Genomic DNA, 20,376 nt, shown 5'->3' on the forward strand with positions numbered 1-20,376 from the left:
ACATAATCATTTCATACGTGCTAATACCTTAAACAACTTCTTAGTAGTTTATTTTGCAATGTTGTTACATGCTTATATTCAAAAGAAACCTTTTACATATGACTTCAATATGTTTTATTTTTCTTTCACAATTATTTTATATAACTTGATACACAACTTAAAATAAACACTTTGAATCTAAAGACTTCTTGATGGACTGAACAAATGGAAACACTCTTATACATCTAAAGGGGGGAACACTCAAAAATATATGATACAGACATTTTGAACAATAGGCCTATATGCTCAAAACAGGGTTTTAGTTTTTTACTAAATATTTAAACTATTTATATATATTTCACCTAAATTTATACTAATATAAGTTTTATTTGCAAAATAAATGTATTATTCTGTAGTTATTGGGTATTATCCGGTATTATTCGGTATTATCCGGTATTATTCGGTATTAAGAGTAACCGGTCTGCATTTGATTGGAAGTAAACCAGTTTATGAAAATGTTACTTTCTTCTTCAAGAGTGGTCTTAACAACATCAGGATTTTTATCGCACACAGAAAGACTATAGTCATCTGCATAATTATACATGGCTGCATTATTGATAAAGTAGAAGATGTCATTTAGGAAGATGTTGAAATTTAAAGGCCCTAGTATTGATCCTTGTGGTACGTCTTTCAGGATGGAGTCCCACTCACTGGTGAATTTGACCAAGTTTGACACGTTGCTTTCTGTTTGTAAGATAGCTGTGCATGAGTTTACATACTAGGGCTGGTTTGATAATGGTAAATCTGCGCATAGTATCAACACTCTGGTGAACGAGAATGCAAGTTATATAAAAAAAAACGTTTTTTTAGAGTCAATTACTCATGGCCTACTGGCCAGAGTTGGCCCATAACATATGACTCCAAGTTTGACTGAAATTGGTTTAGAAATTATTATTTTATAGGTGTATGACTGACAACGACGGACAAAGGACGATAAAAACAGATGAAGTAACAATTGAATGTAACTTAAAGTTTACTTTTTGCTATTTCTCTTTGGGTTAAATAAGAGCAAATTAGGTGTCGTGAGTACTCTTCTTAAAGAAGATACATCATTCATTCGTCGGAAGCATTTAACTTGACAGCTTGTCACATTTTCATTGTCCATCACCCGAAAATGGCCCCGTAGAAATTATTAAACGATAAACATTACATACAATCAATCTCATACGAAAATGGTTACATTAGGCGTGTCCAAAGCTGGAATTGTGATCTTTTTCACCGGATTAACTCTCGGTATCATTTTTACGTATTACATATCACCAAGTCCGCCAACGTTGACAACGCCCATTACAACTACGACAATTTACATCCCTGAAAGCCCACATGATACTGGACACATGCTCACACCACAGACAAATGTTTTAACTAACGAACTGGCATGGAAAGACCAGCTGTCACACAGTCACAAAGGTTTTACTTTAAGATCAATGTGCAAGTCAATTGTAAATATGGCATCTCCAGGTCCAGGGGGATACCCAGGGAAATTGGCCGTGTTTTCACCTTTGCGCCCAAAATAGCAGGGAATGGACCTTTTCTAGGGTCCCTGGGGTATGGGGGCATTTGGCAGGTCTTTTACCAGCAGTTCGTTGGTGGGGATTTTATGGGTAAAGACAAAGTCCCCACTATTCCCTGCACTTTGGGGGCTGTAGTTACAACTATTGACTTGTGCATAATATCATTTGTTAGCCAGACATAAATAATAATTAATGACTTGTCCTATCATGGGTACCAGTTGCATTGTTGGAGAGTGTCACAACCCCACTCCCATTTTCACCAAAATACATCTCAATTTCAACCTGAAATCTTCAAAACAAATATTTAATTGTTTTAACTAAGGCATGAATACAGCATACCATAATGGGGGTTACAACCTCTTTGCATTTTAGTGTTCTAGGTAAATTGGTATAAGTAGGAGTTAAAAGATCAAAGACAGGTATGACTTGATTATGCACCAGTCAATTGTAACCACGCTCCCCCCCCCCAGGTCCGGGGGGGGGGGAATACCGGGGATAACCGGGGAATTGGGCCATGTTTTTTACCTTCCAGGTGGCCCAACGCAGTCCAGGGTGAATGCAGTGGTTTTGTCTTCGAGCCAAATATAGCGGGGAATGGGCCTTACCTAGAATCCCTGGGGTGCGGGGGCATTTGACAGGTGTTTCACCATCAGTTCGTTTCCGCAGGGCGGGGATTTTGCCCTGGCTTGGCTGGACCCAGAGTCAAAGTCCACGCTATTCCCCGGACCTGGGGGGGGGGGGCGTGGTTACAATTGACTTGTGTATTAGCTATATGTAAAAGATTTATCAGGAAAGTCGTGTATTATTTGTGAGTAATTTAAAAATAACCGGATAATGAGGCATCTAGCTACAATACCAGTGGTCAAAATTAACACAAGCCCACAAGCCCTGCACTGGTAAAATATTTTTCGGGCTTGCTCAAATTCTGATTTTTATATAGCAGGGATTGTTCAAAAATTTGATGCCAACCAAAATTATAAGAATTTGGGCTTGTTTATCCGAAAGTCTAATTTCAATGACTGCAATACTGTACTTTAAGGGAATTTATTTAAACATTTAGACATTCATTGTTTTCCTTTCACTCCAACAAAAGACTCTGAAGTGGCTGTTTGCATGTTCTAATCTGGGATCATGAATCAGTCAAATAAACACAGGTTAATCGGGTCAAGGGCATTACGGACCATAGACATTATGGACCAGACATACAGATCATATTTTGGGACATTACAGACCATATAGTGTCATATCAAAATGAGCATTTGTATATTGTTATTATAGTATTTACTGAAGTATGAAGACTGGGGGTAGGGGGAGAATAAAGTTAAAAACTGTTAATAACATTATAAACCATGTTTCCCTAATGTCCCGAAATAAGGTCCGTAATGTCTCAAAATATGGTCCGTTATGTCTGGCCCATTATGTCCATGGTCCGATTATAAGTTGCGTATTGAATTGCATGCCACCTAAACATGTGTATGACATCAAACAATAAACAAACATTGACTTATATTTGCTAGCCGTTATGATATTAACTCTGTCAGTATGAGTGGGTAATTCTTGTGCTAGTCGTTGAAGAATTGTAGCCCTACATCATGTGCACTTTTAGTCCAAACTTGTTATGTCTACTTTGTCGGGACCTAGGGGAAAAAGTCGAGATAACGAACATTCGACACATCTGAATTACAAAAAAGTATCACCAATCCAAACACATATGAGTTTGATGTATGTCCGACATCCGACTTCTGCAATTGAACGGTATTGTTACGGTTGTGGAAACAGCAAATGTATTATTTAAAAATAAAGTGATACAAAAATAAATTAATTGTGCCAAATTTATTTAATTCACGTTTATGGATTACACAAATCAGATATAAAACCACAATTAAATACACTTATATATTGTAAGAAAACGGTAAAGCACATATGACAACAACTTAAAATAGCACTTTTGTTATGCCTGTTTGTTTTGTACATGCAGCAAAGAGAAATTACTTTGTCACATAACTTTCGAATTTTCCGATGATGTCATCGATGACCTAAATTGTCCGTTTCAATGTGTAGCTTGATCAATAAAAGACTCTAATTAAAAACATAAACAAACATATTTAATTATTCACACTTACCAATTAACCTCCAATTTTGACAGTTTGGTATTTTGACACGCATGGTAATTTAGCGACATACTGCAAACCTTCATGACAACTTTCGCACCTACAACTCGATCTATAGTTCGACATAAGGGACAAGGAAAATGTGTGAAATTTGACCAATGGAACTGAAATAGGAGGTCGACATAGCGAAAAAATTGAGATAGAAAAATTGACACAAGCAGGTTTATTTTATATTGAATAAGAATGAATAAATTCGGGACCGGAGAAAAAAGTCGACATAACCCGAAAGTAGAGATATCTGACGTCGACATAGCAAGTTTGGACTGTATATATGATAATGTGGTGTTTGTAGACGTACACTGATTTTTCATTTATAAAATTACAGAAGAATCAAACGAGGTTGCCCGCATGCTTCATGACAAGGTGAGAGTGTTGTGTTGGGTTATGACCAATCCAGCTAACCATGACGCCAAAGCAAAACATGTCAAAGCTACCTGGGGGAAACGATGCAATATTCTGTGTAAGTGAAAGAAGTTTGAACCTTTTCACAAATAAACAAGGTTGTCTGGTTAGCGCAGTGGTAAGCACATTCGCTTCTCACCTCCACGACCTGGGTTTGATTCCTGACCTGAGTTTGGTTTTTTGGTCACCAAGCTGGACAAGTGGGTTTTTAACGTGTACTCTAGTTTCCCCCACAAAACAAGACCACGCTCCTGTGTTAAATCGTGCCAACAAGAGTAATTAATATTATGTTGTAGTTAAACAACTAATTTACAAAAGGATTAAATAAGTATAATTTGAAATATTTGAATTAACAATAGTACTTTAATATCTACGAATGTAAAAAGTTCAGTAAATTGTTATCTGTTCCTAGAATCAGAAGTTCTTAAAGGCCTAGTTTAAGGAATGTTTGGCATGATAATCCCCTGCTGTGCATCTCCTGCTGATTGCACAGGTGTCACAGAAGGGGCCAATTTCCCATGTATTCGTTTATTGGCTCAGGGCCATTAAGGGTCCATTTCTATAATAAAAGTTCTAAAAATACACAGCAGGATACTGAGATCTAATAAGAGGGATCAAGGCAAGTAGATTAAGATCAATAAACAGAGGTTGTGTACTATACACATTTTTTTTTTTGGGGGGGGGGGTCACTTATAGAAGGCATAAACTAGGCCTTTCACTACAGACTTTTGTACGGAACTTTGTAAAGATTGTTTTTTACCCAGACGTTTCTATAAAAAACAGTATGATGTATATTGAAATGAATATTTATGACTTTGGAAATGATTTCCAAGAGGTCTCAGCCCCTTAACCCTACCTTAGGCATGAATCCCTTAAACTCAAACACAAGCCCGGCTATTTTTCAGGATTCACATTGATCAGTGTTGGGTGTACCTTTGTTTTAAATATAAGATTAAAAGGTTAAGCTATAATTGAAGCGCCTTTTAGAATGTAAATGGAAATCTTCTGTCGAAAAAGTGCTTCTCTTCAGCTATGAATGCATTAATGCATTACATATAGTTTGCAATGGTTGCAAAAATTGTAAAGACTATACAAATTGATTTTTGTATCTGGTGAGGATTGAACCCATGGTCCTTCACTCAATGATGTCACTAAAAACATTGTAAGATAGTTCAGTAGCGAGACTGTGCAAGTGCCGCATAAAGTAGAATACTTTGTATCATAAGTGTACATTGTATTTATAGTCTTTTTTGATTTGCTCTATAAGTCATAAACCATGACTTATAAATCGTTCAATGCAGATTTTTCTGGCTATCATTTTCAGTGTTCATGAGTTCTAGCAAAGATGATTCCCTACCAACCGTGGTTTTACCTGTGACTGAAAGCCGGGACACCCTGTGGAAAAAAACCAAGCTCGCCTTCAAACATGTATATGAGAATTATCTGGATAAAGCTGACTGGTTTATGAAAGCTGATGATGATACTTATGTCATTGTGGAGAACTTGAGGTACAGTCTGAAGGTTTAAATAATAATCTGGCATATAGTAGGATGTTTATCAGACAACTATGAAAAATAAATACATTCTGAGCGATTTTAGATAAATGTAAGTTTATTGCATGTCATGTATGTATCTATCCTCGGGACTTTCTGGACATTTAATTGGATGTCGCAGACACAGCAAAATGTAAAGGCTGAATATAAATATTTACGCGTTAAAAATTTTTGCTAGCCTATTTTTCCATGGTATATTTTGAAGAGTAATTGGAATAAAATAGATTGGGTTCCAATGATGGCATGTATCACCAGGGGTGAGCCTGGTGTTCATATTTTGCTCAAGAGGTCATGGGTTCAAACCCAATCAAGGGTACCTTCTTATGGCCTCTCAAAAAAGACACTAGCTTACCCAGGTAGCGGAAAGAAGAATGACTTATATCAGCTTTAAGCTGTCTTCACTATCAAACTAACTAAAATGAATTAGTATAAACTTAAAACTATCATTTTGTACACAAATTTCAGCCCTTGTTATATAAGTTGATAATTTGACCATTCAATTCAAAAGATAGTGAACTAGGCAGTGCATCTTTGGAAATATTATAGGGTTTCATAATACTTAACATAGTGCAACAAAATCATTCTTAAACAGAAGTTTCTTATGTACAAGTCTGAGCTGCTATTTATAAAGCATCTTAATCATTTCTTAACTAATGTCACTTTCCTAAGTTAAGTTTCTCAACAGTCATATGATTTGAAAACTTTATGAAATTCTTTATTTCCTTTGAAAATGTATACTTAAATGTTAAAAATGCATGCCTTTTCTTTAACTTTAGAAATGAACTTAAAGCAGAGTTCGGGAATGATTTAAGATGTTACACGAATACCAGTCAAGTACATGTATTTCATATGTTTTTACAGGCTCATGTTAAAAGATCAAGATGCAAACAAAGGCATCTACTTTGGCCGACACTTCAAACCCTACGTTAAAAATGGTTACATGTCTGGTGGAGCAGGATATGTACTCAGCAAGGAGGCTCTTAAGGTACTTCTTAGAAAAGATTTGGTTGTCCAGAAAGCGGTTAGGGCACTCCCTTCTCACGTAGGTGACCTGTGCTCAATTCCCGGCCAGGGTGCATGTAAGTTTGGTTTGTGGTCACCAAGCTGGACAAGTGGTTTTCCTCCAGGTATTCCATTTCTCCCCACAACACAAGTCCACACTCTTGTTGCGTAACATAGTGCGAATGAGAGTGATTAATATTATGTTGTTATAAATTGTTTCACAATCATTGTAAAATAAATAAGTTAAAAGTAAGAAAAGTTTGTTAAACAAAAGGGCACTGCAGGGTGTAGTAAAAAGGCAGCAGGGTGCCAGAAAATGGCAGCGTGGTGCCCCATCCCTGTATTTTGGCACAGCTAGAGCACTGCAAAGCTTTTTCTGATCTGGCCGGTTGCTGATCCAGATAGTTAAATGAATGGGTAGTGATTGCCTACCTGCCAGGCACCAAGCATAAAGAAAAGAAATTGGTAATGAAGATGATCAATCAATGTGCCTCATAAGTCCTGAGTCCAGCGGTTTTGCCCTTGATCGAGAGTGGTGACACTTTAATAAACAAACACTTTACTTTAACATGTATAAAAATTTGACATTAAATATATGCACTGGAAATTTAATATCTTCACTGATGATGTATAGGTCTTGTCAATGCGGGGTCTGAATATATTCGGACCTAGTTGTGTGTAACCCGATCCATGCTAAGTCCGGATATTTTCAGACCAGGATATTTACCAGGGGATGTTCAACCAATCCATTTCAAATTCAATTCTTGCACATCAGTACATAAAAAATCACATATGAAACTAATAAATCTAGAATGTGACTTCTGATAGTATTAAAGTTGAAACTTGAGTATTTTCAGACTTTGGTGTAATAATATTAATTTTATACAATAAAACACAGCAGACTATATATATTCGTAATGAATATATCCTACCTGTATATGGAGACTTAACTAGACTCCAGAGGCCGTATTCAATAAGAAATTGGCTTTAACTTAAAATTAAGATTAGAAACTAAGTGTTTTGATTGGCGTGTATATTTAGCTGACCAATAGAATGAATGGAATCACTGAGGCTTCTGATAGTATTAAAGTTGAAACTTGAGTATTTTCAGACTTTGGTGTAATAATATTAATTTTATACAATAAAACACAGCAGACTATATATTCATAATGAATATATCCTACCTGTATATGGAGACTTAACTAGACTCCAGAGGCCGTTTTCAATAAGAAATTGGCTTTAACTTAAAATTAAGATTAGAAACTAAGTGTTTTGATTGGCGTGTATATTTAGCTGACCAATAGAATGAATGGAATCACTGAGGCATGTCTGAGGATAAGGATAAAATCAATATAATTGAATACTGGCCCTAATGATCCTGCCTAATGTTTAAATGGGGAAATGTCAACAGGAGGCTAGCGTTTTCATATACCCTCTCTGAAGTTGAGAGTGTTCAGATGAGATTGGTGTTGGCCTGCCATCCAAGAGGTTATAGATTCGATCCCGGCCATGTTTTTTTTTTCTTAGCTTTTCAAAATGGACACCGGTTCTTGTTTCTAACGAGGAATTAAGCTTGAGTTATTTCATGTATTTACAGTAAGCGTTCAGCTTTCTTTACAACTGAGCCAAAAGAAATAAGTATGAAGTAGTTTCAATGAGCTAATATCCATTCCATTTGTGAAACAGAGGTTGTACAATGTCTTCGATGACTCGTCCAAGTGTAGACAGGATGATGGGGGCGCTGAAGACCTGGAGTTGGGAAAATGTTTGCAGGAATGCGGCGTGGTGCCTGTAGACTCTAGGTGCGCTCTTTTATTTTTGAGTAAATTTTGTCCTAGTGTTGTTGCATAGTTAAAAAATTTTTTGTAACATATATTTTTCCTAAAATGTTTGTAGTTTACTTGGACAAACTTGTAAGCCTCATGTAGGAATTTAATTGTAAAATGTAAAAATGAACAGAATTAAATAAATACTTCAATATACATTATTATGCATTAAAAGGTTTGTAACCAGCAAATGTATGACCTTTCAAAATAAAACATATTAGTAACAAAGACATGTTTCACTATCTCTGGTGATTAGAATCGCAGATTTTGGACTTGATAAGATAAAACTACCAAATTGAATTTGCTATGGATATTCACTGGAATAAATAATAACAAGGGGAAAGATGGTGAGAAAAAATCAGGTAAAAAGTATAAATACTTTGTTTAGTGAGCAGGGAAAAATCAAAACTGAAATAATTTCCAATGCTGAAATTGATCTGGTAAAAAAAATTGTCAAAAACTTAATATGGTTCTACTAGTATTATATCGTAAGTTGGCAAGAACTTTAATCATTCTGGGGAGAATTACAGTTGGCTTTATATTGTATATAACCTATGCTTCCTTTGTATTTTAGAGATGAACTTGAGAGAGAAAGGTTCCATCCTTTTGTACCTGAACACCATCTAATACCTGACATTTTGCCGAGTGATATGTGGTACTGGTCCTATAATAAACACCCAGCCAAACAGGTATGACTTCTTATTCCCAGCCAAACAGGTATGACTTCCCATTCCCAGCCAAACAGGTATGACTCCTTATTTCCAGCCAAACAGGTATGACTTCTTATTCCCAGCCAAACAGGTATGACATCCAATTCCCAGCCAAACAGGTATGACTTCCAATTCCCAGCCAAACAGGTATGACTTCTTATTCCCAGCCAAACAGGTATGACTTCTTATTCCCAGCCAAACAGGTATGACTTCTTATTTCCAGCCAAACAGGTATGACTTCTTATTTCCAGCCAAACAGGTATGGCTTCTTATTTCCAGCCAAACAGGTATGACTTCTTATTCCCAGCCAAACAGGTATGACTTCTTATTTCCAGCCAAACAGGTATGACTTCTTATTTCCAGCCAAACAGGTATGACTTCTTATTCCCAGCCAAACAGGTATGACTTCTTATTCCCAGCCAAACAGGTATGACTTCTTATTTCCAGCCAAACAGGTATGGCTTCTTATTTCCAGCCAAACAGGTATGACTTCTTATTTCCAGCCAAACAGGTATGACTTCTTATTTCCAGCCAAACAGGTATGACTTCTTATTCCCAGCCAAACAGGTATGGCTTCTTATTTCCAGCCAAACAGGTATAATTTCCCATTCCAAGCCAAACAGGTATTCCCAGCCAAACAGGTAACTATGACTTCCCATTCCAGGCCAAACAGGTATGACTTCCCATTTCAAGTCAAACAGGTATGACTTTTTATTCCCAGAATGACATGTATGACTTATCAATCCCAGTTAAACAGAGATTACTCCTTATTCCCAGCCAGACATGTATGACTTCTAATTTCCAGCCAAACATGTAGGTACTCTTGTCCAGTGAAATAAGTTTTCTGCAAATGAATGAATGTACCCTTTGAGTCATTAATGACCCATCTGCCCAAATGTTATGCACAAGGTCTTTTCCAGCTGAAAGGACCTCAAAAGAGCTTAATTTATTATATACAGCATGTTTTTGCAATGATTTGAAACCATCATGTACTTAATGGGACTAGACACCAGATGAGACCATTGAAAGAAGAAGAAAAAATTGGCTAAAACTTACATAAAATTGATATCCTTGTGTCAATGCATTGAACCTTACTTACTGATGTTTCACATCGTTTGCAACACATGTATCTTCGCAGTTATTGTGTTTTTTCAAATTCGAAATTTACTGGGTTTGTCTGCCACTTAAATCAAAGAAAATTTAAAAAAAAATCATTGGAAGAAGCGTCTGTGCTTATGACATGACTTTTACATGCTAAATATACACACTATAAACTGGAAAACCATTATATTATGCGCTATTTTTAAACTGGTGATCTCAGCTGATACAGCGACATAATATTCATGTAAAATGATGTATTATCGGCCTCTTACTCGTTCTTATTGATAATTCTAGGCTTGTTTTGAGGAAATACTGTATTTGCTGATTTTGGGACCATTTGGTGTCTAGTCCCTTTAAAGACAAATACTGTTATCATTTGTACTGCAGATATGAAAAGAAAACAAAACATAATCCTATAAAAGTGTTGTTATATTATTTTCAGGGTCCTGATTGCTGCAGTGACTATGCCATCAGTTTTCACTATGTTAACCCAAACCTGATGTACGTCCTTGAGTTTATGGTCTACCACCTTAAACCATATGGATACAATACCATCATCAAGACAGACTGTGATAAACAAACTGCCAATGAAAACACTGCAATTGTCTCTGAAAATGTAAACCAGTTTAAAATTAAGGGAGATAATTCTAATGTTTTAAATGTTTATCCCAATACGGCAAGTAGTGAAATAAAAACCAATAGTAGAAGGAATTTAGTTGAAAAACAATTAATAGATAAAGATAATGTAAATACAGAAGTAGATCAAGTTCAGGGTACTGATAATACTAATGACGATATGATGATAGACAGAGAAGAAAAGGTTGGAAATAATGTTAATGCAGAAATCAATGTAGAAAAGACAGATTCTACTCTGGTAACTGATGGCCCAGTAGCCAGACAAAGTCAACTGAAAAGGACAATTCATGGTAAATTCAAGCGCAAACATAAAGCTACAGATTATAATCCAGACAGTGGCTCGTAAAATAAGACATTCCCAGGTTTATATGAAGTTTAAGATTGGTGTGATTGGCTTATATTTTTCAAAATCATTATTGGTTTGTTTTGTAGAGTTTAAAAGTTATATTATATTGTGTACAGGCGCGACTTTTTCTTTTTCGCCAATGCATGCAATAAGTTTACATTAAAGATGAGTTGGAATAGGAGCAATAGAGAAACATTTAACAAAGCAAAAACAATAATATATTTCAATTAAGATTTCTCCTTTTCACATGTAAGGATTAGATGTACATGTATTAGCATTGTATTTCATCGGTGTATGAGAACTTTCAGTCATTGTACAGTTAGAGGAGTCCAAAGGACTTGGGATCATCAATATATGAAAACATTCAGTCAATGTACAGTTAATGGAGTTCAAAGGACTTGGGATCATCAATATATGAAAACATTCGGTCATTGTACAGTTAATGAAGTTGGAAGGACTTGGGATCTTCAATATATGAAAACATTCGGTAATTGTACAGTTAATGAAGTTCGAAGGACTTGGGATCTTCAATATATGAAAACATTCGGTCATTGTACAGTTCGAGGAGTCCAAAGGACTTGGGATCATCAATATATGAAAACATTCGGTCATTGTACAGTAAATATAGTCCGAAGGATTAAAGATTATCTGTACGCTGACCAAAAGTTTTCATACACAGCTGAACTGCATTTCTATACTATTCAATGTATTTATTTACCATATTTTTTGCAAAATTTCTCTGTGATAATCCAAGAAAATAACGCTGAAAATGAATGCCGTATTATAGCTTTTTTTGCCTAAGATCTTTGTCCATTCAGTTTTTCTTTTGTATCTCACACGCATCTCATCTGCGTGAATGTTGCATTGATCTCTGCCAACATCTTAGTTTATTTGTTTTATAGGAAAGACAAGACTGCAAACACTTCTAAATTGCACTAATTTTATATAGAAAAGTAAACTTGAATGTATTTTATCTTCAAATGTTGTTTTTCAGAAGTTTGTAGGAAAATAAGTGTTCATATGCACTATTTCTCATAGCTTCGGTGTCAATGGTAGCGGCGCGTCATTGTTGTGCAATATGTTGAACCTTGGTCATAACTCTTAGAGAGTTCAAGATGTTTAAATGAAACTTGGTACACATGATGTCCGAGACAATATGCACATTTGTAATAAGGCTCATGAAAATGATTTCTGAATCTTTCTGGCTAAAAAAATCAACTTCAGGCAAGCGCTTGTGTTCACTCCATGGTGCTCTTGTTCAGATTTGGTGCCAACCTTTTGAACCCAAAGATTGTAGGAATCTTGATGCATGTAACCTGCAGTGTGTTCAGTAAGGTGAGCATTTACAAAACGCTAGCAAACATTTTGTTTTGTATCCCTGTTTTAACATAGCGCATACACTGCAAGCGGGAAAACTAACTGCAAACGTTTGCCACAAACAATAACCCACACTTATACAATAAACCATCTCTTTCTTCTACATAGCCACCAAACCCATTATAAAAAAAATAACAAAAAAAAATGTTAAAAAAGCTTTATACTAATAAAAACTGATATGCAGATTACCGGTACTTGAATGCCATTACCAAATGATAACAATAAAGTACCTACATAAAGCCTAATAAAAAAAGCCTACCTGTTTGGGACAATTTTATTTTTTTAGTCTGAAATCTGGGATCATTTTAATGATAATTAATATATATATGCTTGATAAATTTCTAAAACTATATAATGTTATTGTTGTTTAAACTGAACTGAAATCGGATGTGAAATGACCTATTTTGAATTTTTCACCAACCAAAATCGCTTGATTGTCATATTATCTTCTGTATATCTTTTACATTTTCCTTTTCTGAAGGCAAAACCCTTTTAAATGATAACTAAAACAACACTGGGTCACCAAGCATTTAAAATTAACTCACTTGTATTTTGGTTGCCCTCTTTTTTCACAGTTATTTCGAGGTTATTGTGCTCCAAGACCAATAGGTGAAAAATGTTTTATGCAGCATTTTTCTCTGAGATGTTCAGCTTTAACATTGAAGCGACTGTTTCTAACTACCTCTGTGGTTGGTTATGAATGGTTTTATTGTTCTCTCTGGTGCTTCTTTGTTGTTTTATTATTTTTTTTAACTTACAAATGTATTTTATAACTAGGGCCATTATTAAAAAAAATTGTTTGCAGTAACCCCACCCCAAATGTTTGGGTGTTGGTAGGTAGGTAGGAATTTTTTGTTAATACTTTTTCCTAAAGCATGCATCTTTTGGCTGCTTATGCCCTTTGGCCATTTGTACTTGTGATAACAGCAAACAAACATTTTTTTTCAGGAGTAGTTAATTTAAATTATGATTAATTGTTCCCAATAATGGTTTCATGATACTATAAATGCCTTAATGTTTATAATCAAAATGCCATACCTGTTTGCTTGCCAAAGAGTCTGTCTCGATCTTTGAAAATATATATTGATTGACTGGTTTTACACAAATTGTAATGTAGAAAGTTTATGCGTGTGTGGAAATAAGTGTATTCAAAACGATAATTGACATGACACTTAATCGATTTAAGACTCCCATTAATAATGTTCTACTTTGTCTAACAAAATCATATGTTGATTTCCAAATTCAAATTTGTTTTTCAAAGTTTATCATGTGACTTGTAAATCTTTCCATTGGTTAAACAGTAATGAATATTTATATCAATTTGGTTGGGCGTCCTGTCAATTGTCACATGTGTTTGTCCTTTGGACTTAGTTATATTGTTAATTTTAATTTCAAAACTGTCCTGTTTTGCTTTTATACATGTAGACCCTCAGATTTGCTAATTTTCTTGAATATGTTCTAACAGTATTATTTAGTATCGTGAAATCCGACATTTATTTGTAATTTTGAAAAATCATGTTTGATCATTCATTTGGAAAACTGTTATAATTGTTGATATTGAGTTATTATGTTTTGTATTTAACTATTTTTTCAATCTTAGTATGCTTAATAAGACCAGTGTTTTTTTTCTTAGCTTTTTGGGAAGCGGGCTAGGGCCATCTGATTGGAAAAATGTGTCATTTTGACTGAAATTTGGAATTCTAATTGAGCTTAGATATAAACTAGAATGTTTTAAAAGATATACACAAAAGATGAAAAAATGTGATAAAGCATTTTTTAAGAATACACAAATTCTTTCTTTTTAAAATGGCTGGGGGGGGGGGGGTCTGATACTGATAAGTAAATTTATATATACATATTTATTTATGTTAAAAAAGAAATAAATAAGAATTTTTATTTGCGCCTGGAAACAAGTATGTGTTTAAGCATTGGGAAAGATATGGAATTTCACCCCAAAATTGGTAAGAAAAACCAACACTGGAGACATTTTATTATTCTGCATTTATATGTACCTACTGCTGCACATGATCTAATTTTTCTGATAGTATAATAATTTAACTGTGATGTTGCAATAATTTGCAATACTTATATAGTCATGAATATACATGAAAATGTTCTGAATCAATTTCATATTTAGCTCACCTGTTTGAAATAAAAATTGAGGTATGGTCATAAACCTTGTGTAGGTGTCGACATTGTCGTAGTGCAACATCTTGAACCTTTGCCGTACATGTAGTTCAAAAACCTTTTCTGATATTCACATTTCGAGGGCCTTTAACTTAAATAACTATTGAGTTACATTCATTGTTGGAATAAAAATTGTTTAACCTTTGCTATAGTTAAAAAACATTTCAGTTATTCAAATAAAACTTGGTACACATTTTGCAGAAGACAATATGAACATATTGAATATTTTAGGCCTGTAATTTCAATAATCATCGAGTTATATACTTGTTGTTGGAATAACAAATACTTTTGTACTTAACCTTATAGCTCCAAATCCATTTCAGATATTCAAATAAAACTTGGTACTAACGAAAAAAATTATGCAAATATCGAATAAGGCCTGTAACTTCAATAATTATCAAGTTATACTCGTTTTGGACCTAAAAAGTTCTTAACCTTTGCTATAGCTAAAAAACATTTCAGATAAATTCAAATAAAACTTGGTACACATTTTGCAGAAGCTTGAATCTTGGTCCTTATGTTGCCAGAGACATTATGCACATGAAGAGCAAGGCCCAAAACTTAAGTAACCATTGACTTATGCTTCTGTTGGACTTTAAATATACCAGACGAGTGTTGGTCGTTGTACAGCGCTCTTGTTAAAATATTCACAAAAAGAATGTATGTTTAAACCCTTAAAATAACTTTAACTGATTATGCATTGGCATCGGCTTAATAACTAAATGTCTGAAGCAAAGTTATCAAGCAAATTCATTCAATCTGTTCTTACTTTCATGTTTTTTGTAAATGTTCCCTGTATTCAGAATAGGAAAGGAGTTGTATCGGAATTATGTGATTTTTTTATACATTTGTTAAGCTGCATTATCTTGCCTGTTAACTTTGTTCCTGGCTGTTTGTGAATCTGCAATATCTTGCCTGTTAACTTTGTTCCTGGCTGTTTGTGAATCTGCAATATCTTGCCTGTTAACTTTGTTCCTGGCTGTTTGTGAATCTGCAATATCTTGCCTGTTAACTTTGTTCCAGGCTGTTTGTGAATCTGCACTATTTTGCCTATTGACTATGTTCCTGAAAATTTGTGTGATGTAAAACGTTTGATTAATGGTGGAAGTTTGGGTGCTATAAACATTCTGTTTTTAAGCATTAAAACTTAATTTTATATTGTTGTATCAGCCAGTTCAAGGTTTGTTTATCAGATGTTATACCAAGAATATTTTTAGCTCACCTGAGCACAAAAGTGCCCAAGGTGAGCTATTGTGATTGATCAATGTCCGGCGTCTGTTGTCCATCCGGAAGCATCACATTTGAAAACTTTTAAACATCTTCTCCTCTGATACCCCATTGATCAGTTCAATGATATTTGGTATGCGGCTTCAGGTAGTCAGGTCCTTTACCAAGATTGTTTTAAATTTTTCCCTGGTGTCGAAAGTTGCCCTCTCACAGGTGTCTTCTGTATACTTACATAGCAGTTTATTTTTAAAATCTTCTTCTCTTAAACTGCTAGTCCTAGACCCTTGATATTTGGTTAGCAGACTCATGTAGTGGTCCTTTACCAAGATTGTTCAAATTATTTCCCTGGCGTGAAAAATGGCCCCCCGCACTAGGGGTCTCAGGTATTCTTTATGGTTATTTAGTAAAGTTTTAGAATATCCTTTTTCTCTAGCTATATAAAAGATACAGCTAAAACATTTATACCTGCTTATACTTCCTGTTTATATTTTGTCACTATGTCAAATCAAAGAACTGACAAAATCAGGTGAAATGCTGATAAAGTAGCGAATAAACCTTCAAAATGTTGTAAAACTTAACTTTGGTTGGGCTTGACCAGTAGATGATCTCTATTGATTTTACGGGTTATGGGTCAAAGGTCAAGGTCGCGCAAAACTCTTGTCTGTGTGATAGCTCAACAATGCCTGCATCAATGGTCATGACCCCTATGGATTTTGAGGTCAAAGGTCGAGGTCACAATTCATAATTATTGGTCATTGAAATTATATCATATTTACTTAATCCCTGCTGCTAAGAGGATACATGTTTATCTGCAAAGATCAGTCATCATCTGAACATGATTTAAAACTCTACCTTCTATTCCCACACTGAAGGCTGAGCTCTCAGCACTGGTGGGAGGGGGTGAGGCAAGTACTAGTAAATGGGAGATTAACAGTAAGTGATTTATTAGCTAACAAGCCCATAAACTCAGGAGGCTTCTGTTATAAACGCATTGGACTGAATGGAAGAATCAGATTCAAACCGCAAGGCCAAGACATTTAATAATTAGTATGTAGCCTCAAGTATTGGCTATTTACCGAGATTGTTCAAATAATGTCCCTTACTACACTCTTGGTGTTTCAAGTTTTTATATTTATATAGTTAAAAAATAAAAAAATGTCTTTTCTGAAACTGCATGGCACAGACCTTTGTTATTTGTAATGTGGCATCATTTAGTGGCCTTTTATTAAAAAAGTTCAAATGATGCCTGTTGGTCAAAGCCAGCCACATCAGTGGTTCCAGGTTTTCTAAATACTTGTATAGTGAAATCTTTGAAAATCTTCTCTGAAACACCAAGGCTCAGACACTTGATCTTTGGTATGCAGCCTTATGTAGTGGTTGTTTACCAACAACCTTAAAATCCACTGACTAGATATCATGTCATTTACATCAGGTGAGCGATATAGGGCCATGTTGGCCATCTTTTTTCGCAAATTTACGGGGTACTGACTAGATTTTTCAGGTGAAGGATTTAAGGCCGTGTTGGCCATCTTGTTTCTCGTATTTAGCGGGTTATGCCATAAAACAAACCAACAACTTGCCAAATTGCTTACAGCATTTGTTGTATGTCTAATGTCCCTGCTTTTGCTACTTTTTATTCAGGTCATTTCAATAACACTGTTGTTATTTACACTCCAGAGTTTGGTGTATTTCAGGATGCATTTATTGTCAATATATAAATATTGATACACGGTCCCAAATGTTTTCAAAAAAATCTTTTATGTATTTTGAAATTTATCAAAATCCTGATGAAAAAAATGAAAAACCTCCAATTTAATTATGTTACCAATAGTTTTGCATTTAAGTACTCTTTACATTCAGTAAAATATACTACTCAAAATTAGCCATGGATCACCTATAAATAATTCACTTTCACTTAATATAATTCTCATATAGGAAACAAACAGATTTGTTATACTTTATCAAAAGTATCATAAGTAATTGGATAATAACTATTAGACACAAAGAATATTTGTATGTAGTAAAATGGCATCAAAATTGATGTTAAGATATTATTATCATTTAATAGTGAGAATTATTAGAGGTAAAGGAATTTTTATAAACATTTGTCAAAAATGAACATGTCTTAAAATAAACTAACTATTGAAATTTCATAACTTCTGGTAGAAATCTGGTAATTCTTCAACAGTCTTTTGAAAAGGACTAATAACCCTTGTATAAGTATCGCTTATCCATGATATCTACCCTGTTGGTTATTTTTATGAAGACATGTTAGAAGTAGCTGCTATATGCGATCCATAGGTAATTTTGAGTAGTTTGATAATTAATGCTGTAGAAATTCATTTTTTGCTGGGTATTTATTTATCTGTAGATGTGTTCATGATTATAGTAAAACTGTTGGTGGTTTATTTGTTTTAACTGCTCTGGTAGTAGCTTGTTCGTTTATATATTTGATTAGTTGTTGATTTTAACAGTGATTTAATTAGTAATCAAAATTGCAATAAAAAGGATGAATAAAGATACAATAATAACAGCCTGTTTTGTTTTTCAAGACAAATAGTTTTACTCAATAATGAAATTAAAACTGCAGGGACAAGACCAGTAGTCCAGTTAGAAAAGGCAAAATCTCACTCAAGACAAGCAGCAGATATATTTAAATGTAGCAAAAATCTGTTGCCACAAACTCATTCAGCTTTTGTTATCACATAACTGAACGTATGACATCACTGATATAGTTTGTCCATCTACAGGGCCAACCCAAACAGTTGACAACCCTGGTATAGTTTGTCCATCTACAGGTCCAATCCAAACAGTTGACATCACTGATATAGTTTGTCCATCTACAGGTCCAATCCAAACAGTTGACATCCCTGATATAGTTTGTCCATCTACAGGTCCAATCCAAACAGTTGACATCCCTGGTATAGTTTGTCCATCTACAGGGCCAACCCAAACAGTTGACATCCCTGGTATAGTTTGTCCATCTACAGGGCCAACCCAAACAGTTGACATCACTGGTATAGTTTGTCCATCTACAGGGCCAACCCAAACAGTTGACATCCCTGGTATAGTTTGTCCATCTACAGGGCCAACCCAAACAGTTGACATCCCTGGTATAGTATGTCCATCTACAGGGCCAACCCAAACAGTTGACATCACTGGTATAGTTTGTCCATCTACAAGGCCAACCCAAACAGTTGACATCCCTGGTATAGTATGTCCATCTACAGGGCCAACCCAAACAGTTGACATCACTGGTATAGTTTGTCCATCTACAGGGCCAACCCAAACAGTTGACATCACTGGTATAGTTTGTCCATCTACAGGGCCAACCCAAACAGTTGACATCCCTGGTATAGTATGTCTGTCTACAGGGCCAACCCCAACAGTTGACATCACTGGTATAGTTTGTCCATCTACAGGTCCAATCCAAACAGTTGACATCCCTGGTATAGTTTGTCCATCTACAGGGCCAACCCAAACAGTTGACATCCCTGGTATAGTTTGTCCATCTACAGGGCCAACCCAAACAGTTGACATCCCTGGTATAGTTTGTCCATCTACAGGGCCAACCCAAACAGTTGACATCCCTGGTATAGTTTGTCCATCTACAGGGCCAACCCAAACAGTTGACATCACTGGTATAGTTTGTCCATCTACAGGGCCAACCCAAACAGTTGACATCCCTGGTATAGTTTGTCCATCTACAGGGCCAACCCAAACAGTTGACATCCCTGGTATAGTTTGTCCATCTACAGGGCCAACCCAAACAGTTGACATCCCTGGTATAGTATGTCCATCTACAGGGCCAACCCAAACAGTTGACATCCCTGGTATAGTATGTCCATCTACAGGGCCAACCCAAACAGTTGACATCCCTGGTATAGTTTGTCCATCTACAGGGCCAACCCAAACAGTTGACATCCCTGGTATAGTTTGTCCATCTACAGGGCCAACCCAAACAGTTGACATCCCTGGTATAGTTTGTCCATCTACAGGGCCAACCCAAACAGTTGACATCCCTGGTATAGTTTGTCCATCTACAGGGCCAACCCAAACAGTTGACATCACTGGTATAGTTTGTCCATCTACAGGGCCAACCCAAACAGTTGACATCCCTGGTATAGTTTGTCCATCTACACATCCCTGGTATAGTTTGTCCATCTACAAGGCCAACCCAAACAGTTGACATCACTGGTATAGTTTGTCCATCTACAGGGCCAACCCAAACAGTTGACATCCCTGGTATAGTTTGTCCATCTACACATCCCTGGTATAGTTTGTC

At 35.5% G+C, this 20,376-nt stretch overlaps 1 protein-coding gene across 2 annotated transcripts; it reads left to right on the top strand.

Annotated features, from left to right (window-relative positions):
• Nucleotides 1-1,103: 1,103 nt before the first annotated feature.
• On the top strand, nt 1,104-18,618 carry LOC128232213 (glycoprotein-N-acetylgalactosamine 3-beta-galactosyltransferase 1-like). Of its 2 annotated transcripts, none has more exons than XM_052945639.1 (7): nt 1,104-1,449; nt 4,050-4,184; nt 5,451-5,634; nt 6,541-6,664; nt 8,368-8,483; nt 9,082-9,196; nt 10,761-18,618. In XM_052945639.1, exons 1-7 carry the CDS (start codon nt 1,212-1,214, stop codon nt 11,298-11,300), a joined length of 1,452 nt encoding a protein of 483 aa, XP_052801599.1. In that variant the 5' UTR covers nt 1,104-1,211; the 3' UTR covers nt 11,301-18,618. The 2 variants fall into 2 exon arrangements, with proteins under 2 accessions (XP_052801599.1, XP_052801609.1); XM_052945649.1 differs by having other exon boundaries at nt 1,104-1,272.
• Nucleotides 18,619-20,376: the final 1,758 nt, after the last annotated feature.

Source organism: Mya arenaria, chromosome 1 (genome assembly GCF_026914265.1).
Source record: "Mya arenaria isolate MELC-2E11 chromosome 1, ASM2691426v1".
Classification (NCBI taxonomy): Eukaryota; Metazoa; Mollusca; class Bivalvia; order Myida; family Myidae; genus Mya; species Mya arenaria.

What these genes read in the sequence shown, in the direction of transcription:
- LOC128232213 (XM_052945639.1), top strand. Translation starts at nt 1,212, where the DNA reads ATGGTTACATTAGGCGTGTCCAAAGCTGGAATTGTGATCTTTTTCACC. An exon ending in GAAACGATGCAATATTCTGT is followed by an intron (nt 4,185 to 5,450) that starts GTAAGTGAAAGA and finishes TATCATTTTCAG; the next exon opens with TGTTCATGAGTTCTAGCAAA. An exon ending in GTCATTGTGGAGAACTTGAG is followed by an intron (nt 5,635 to 6,540) that starts GTACAGTCTGAA and finishes ATGTTTTTACAG; the next exon opens with GCTCATGTTAAAAGATCAAG.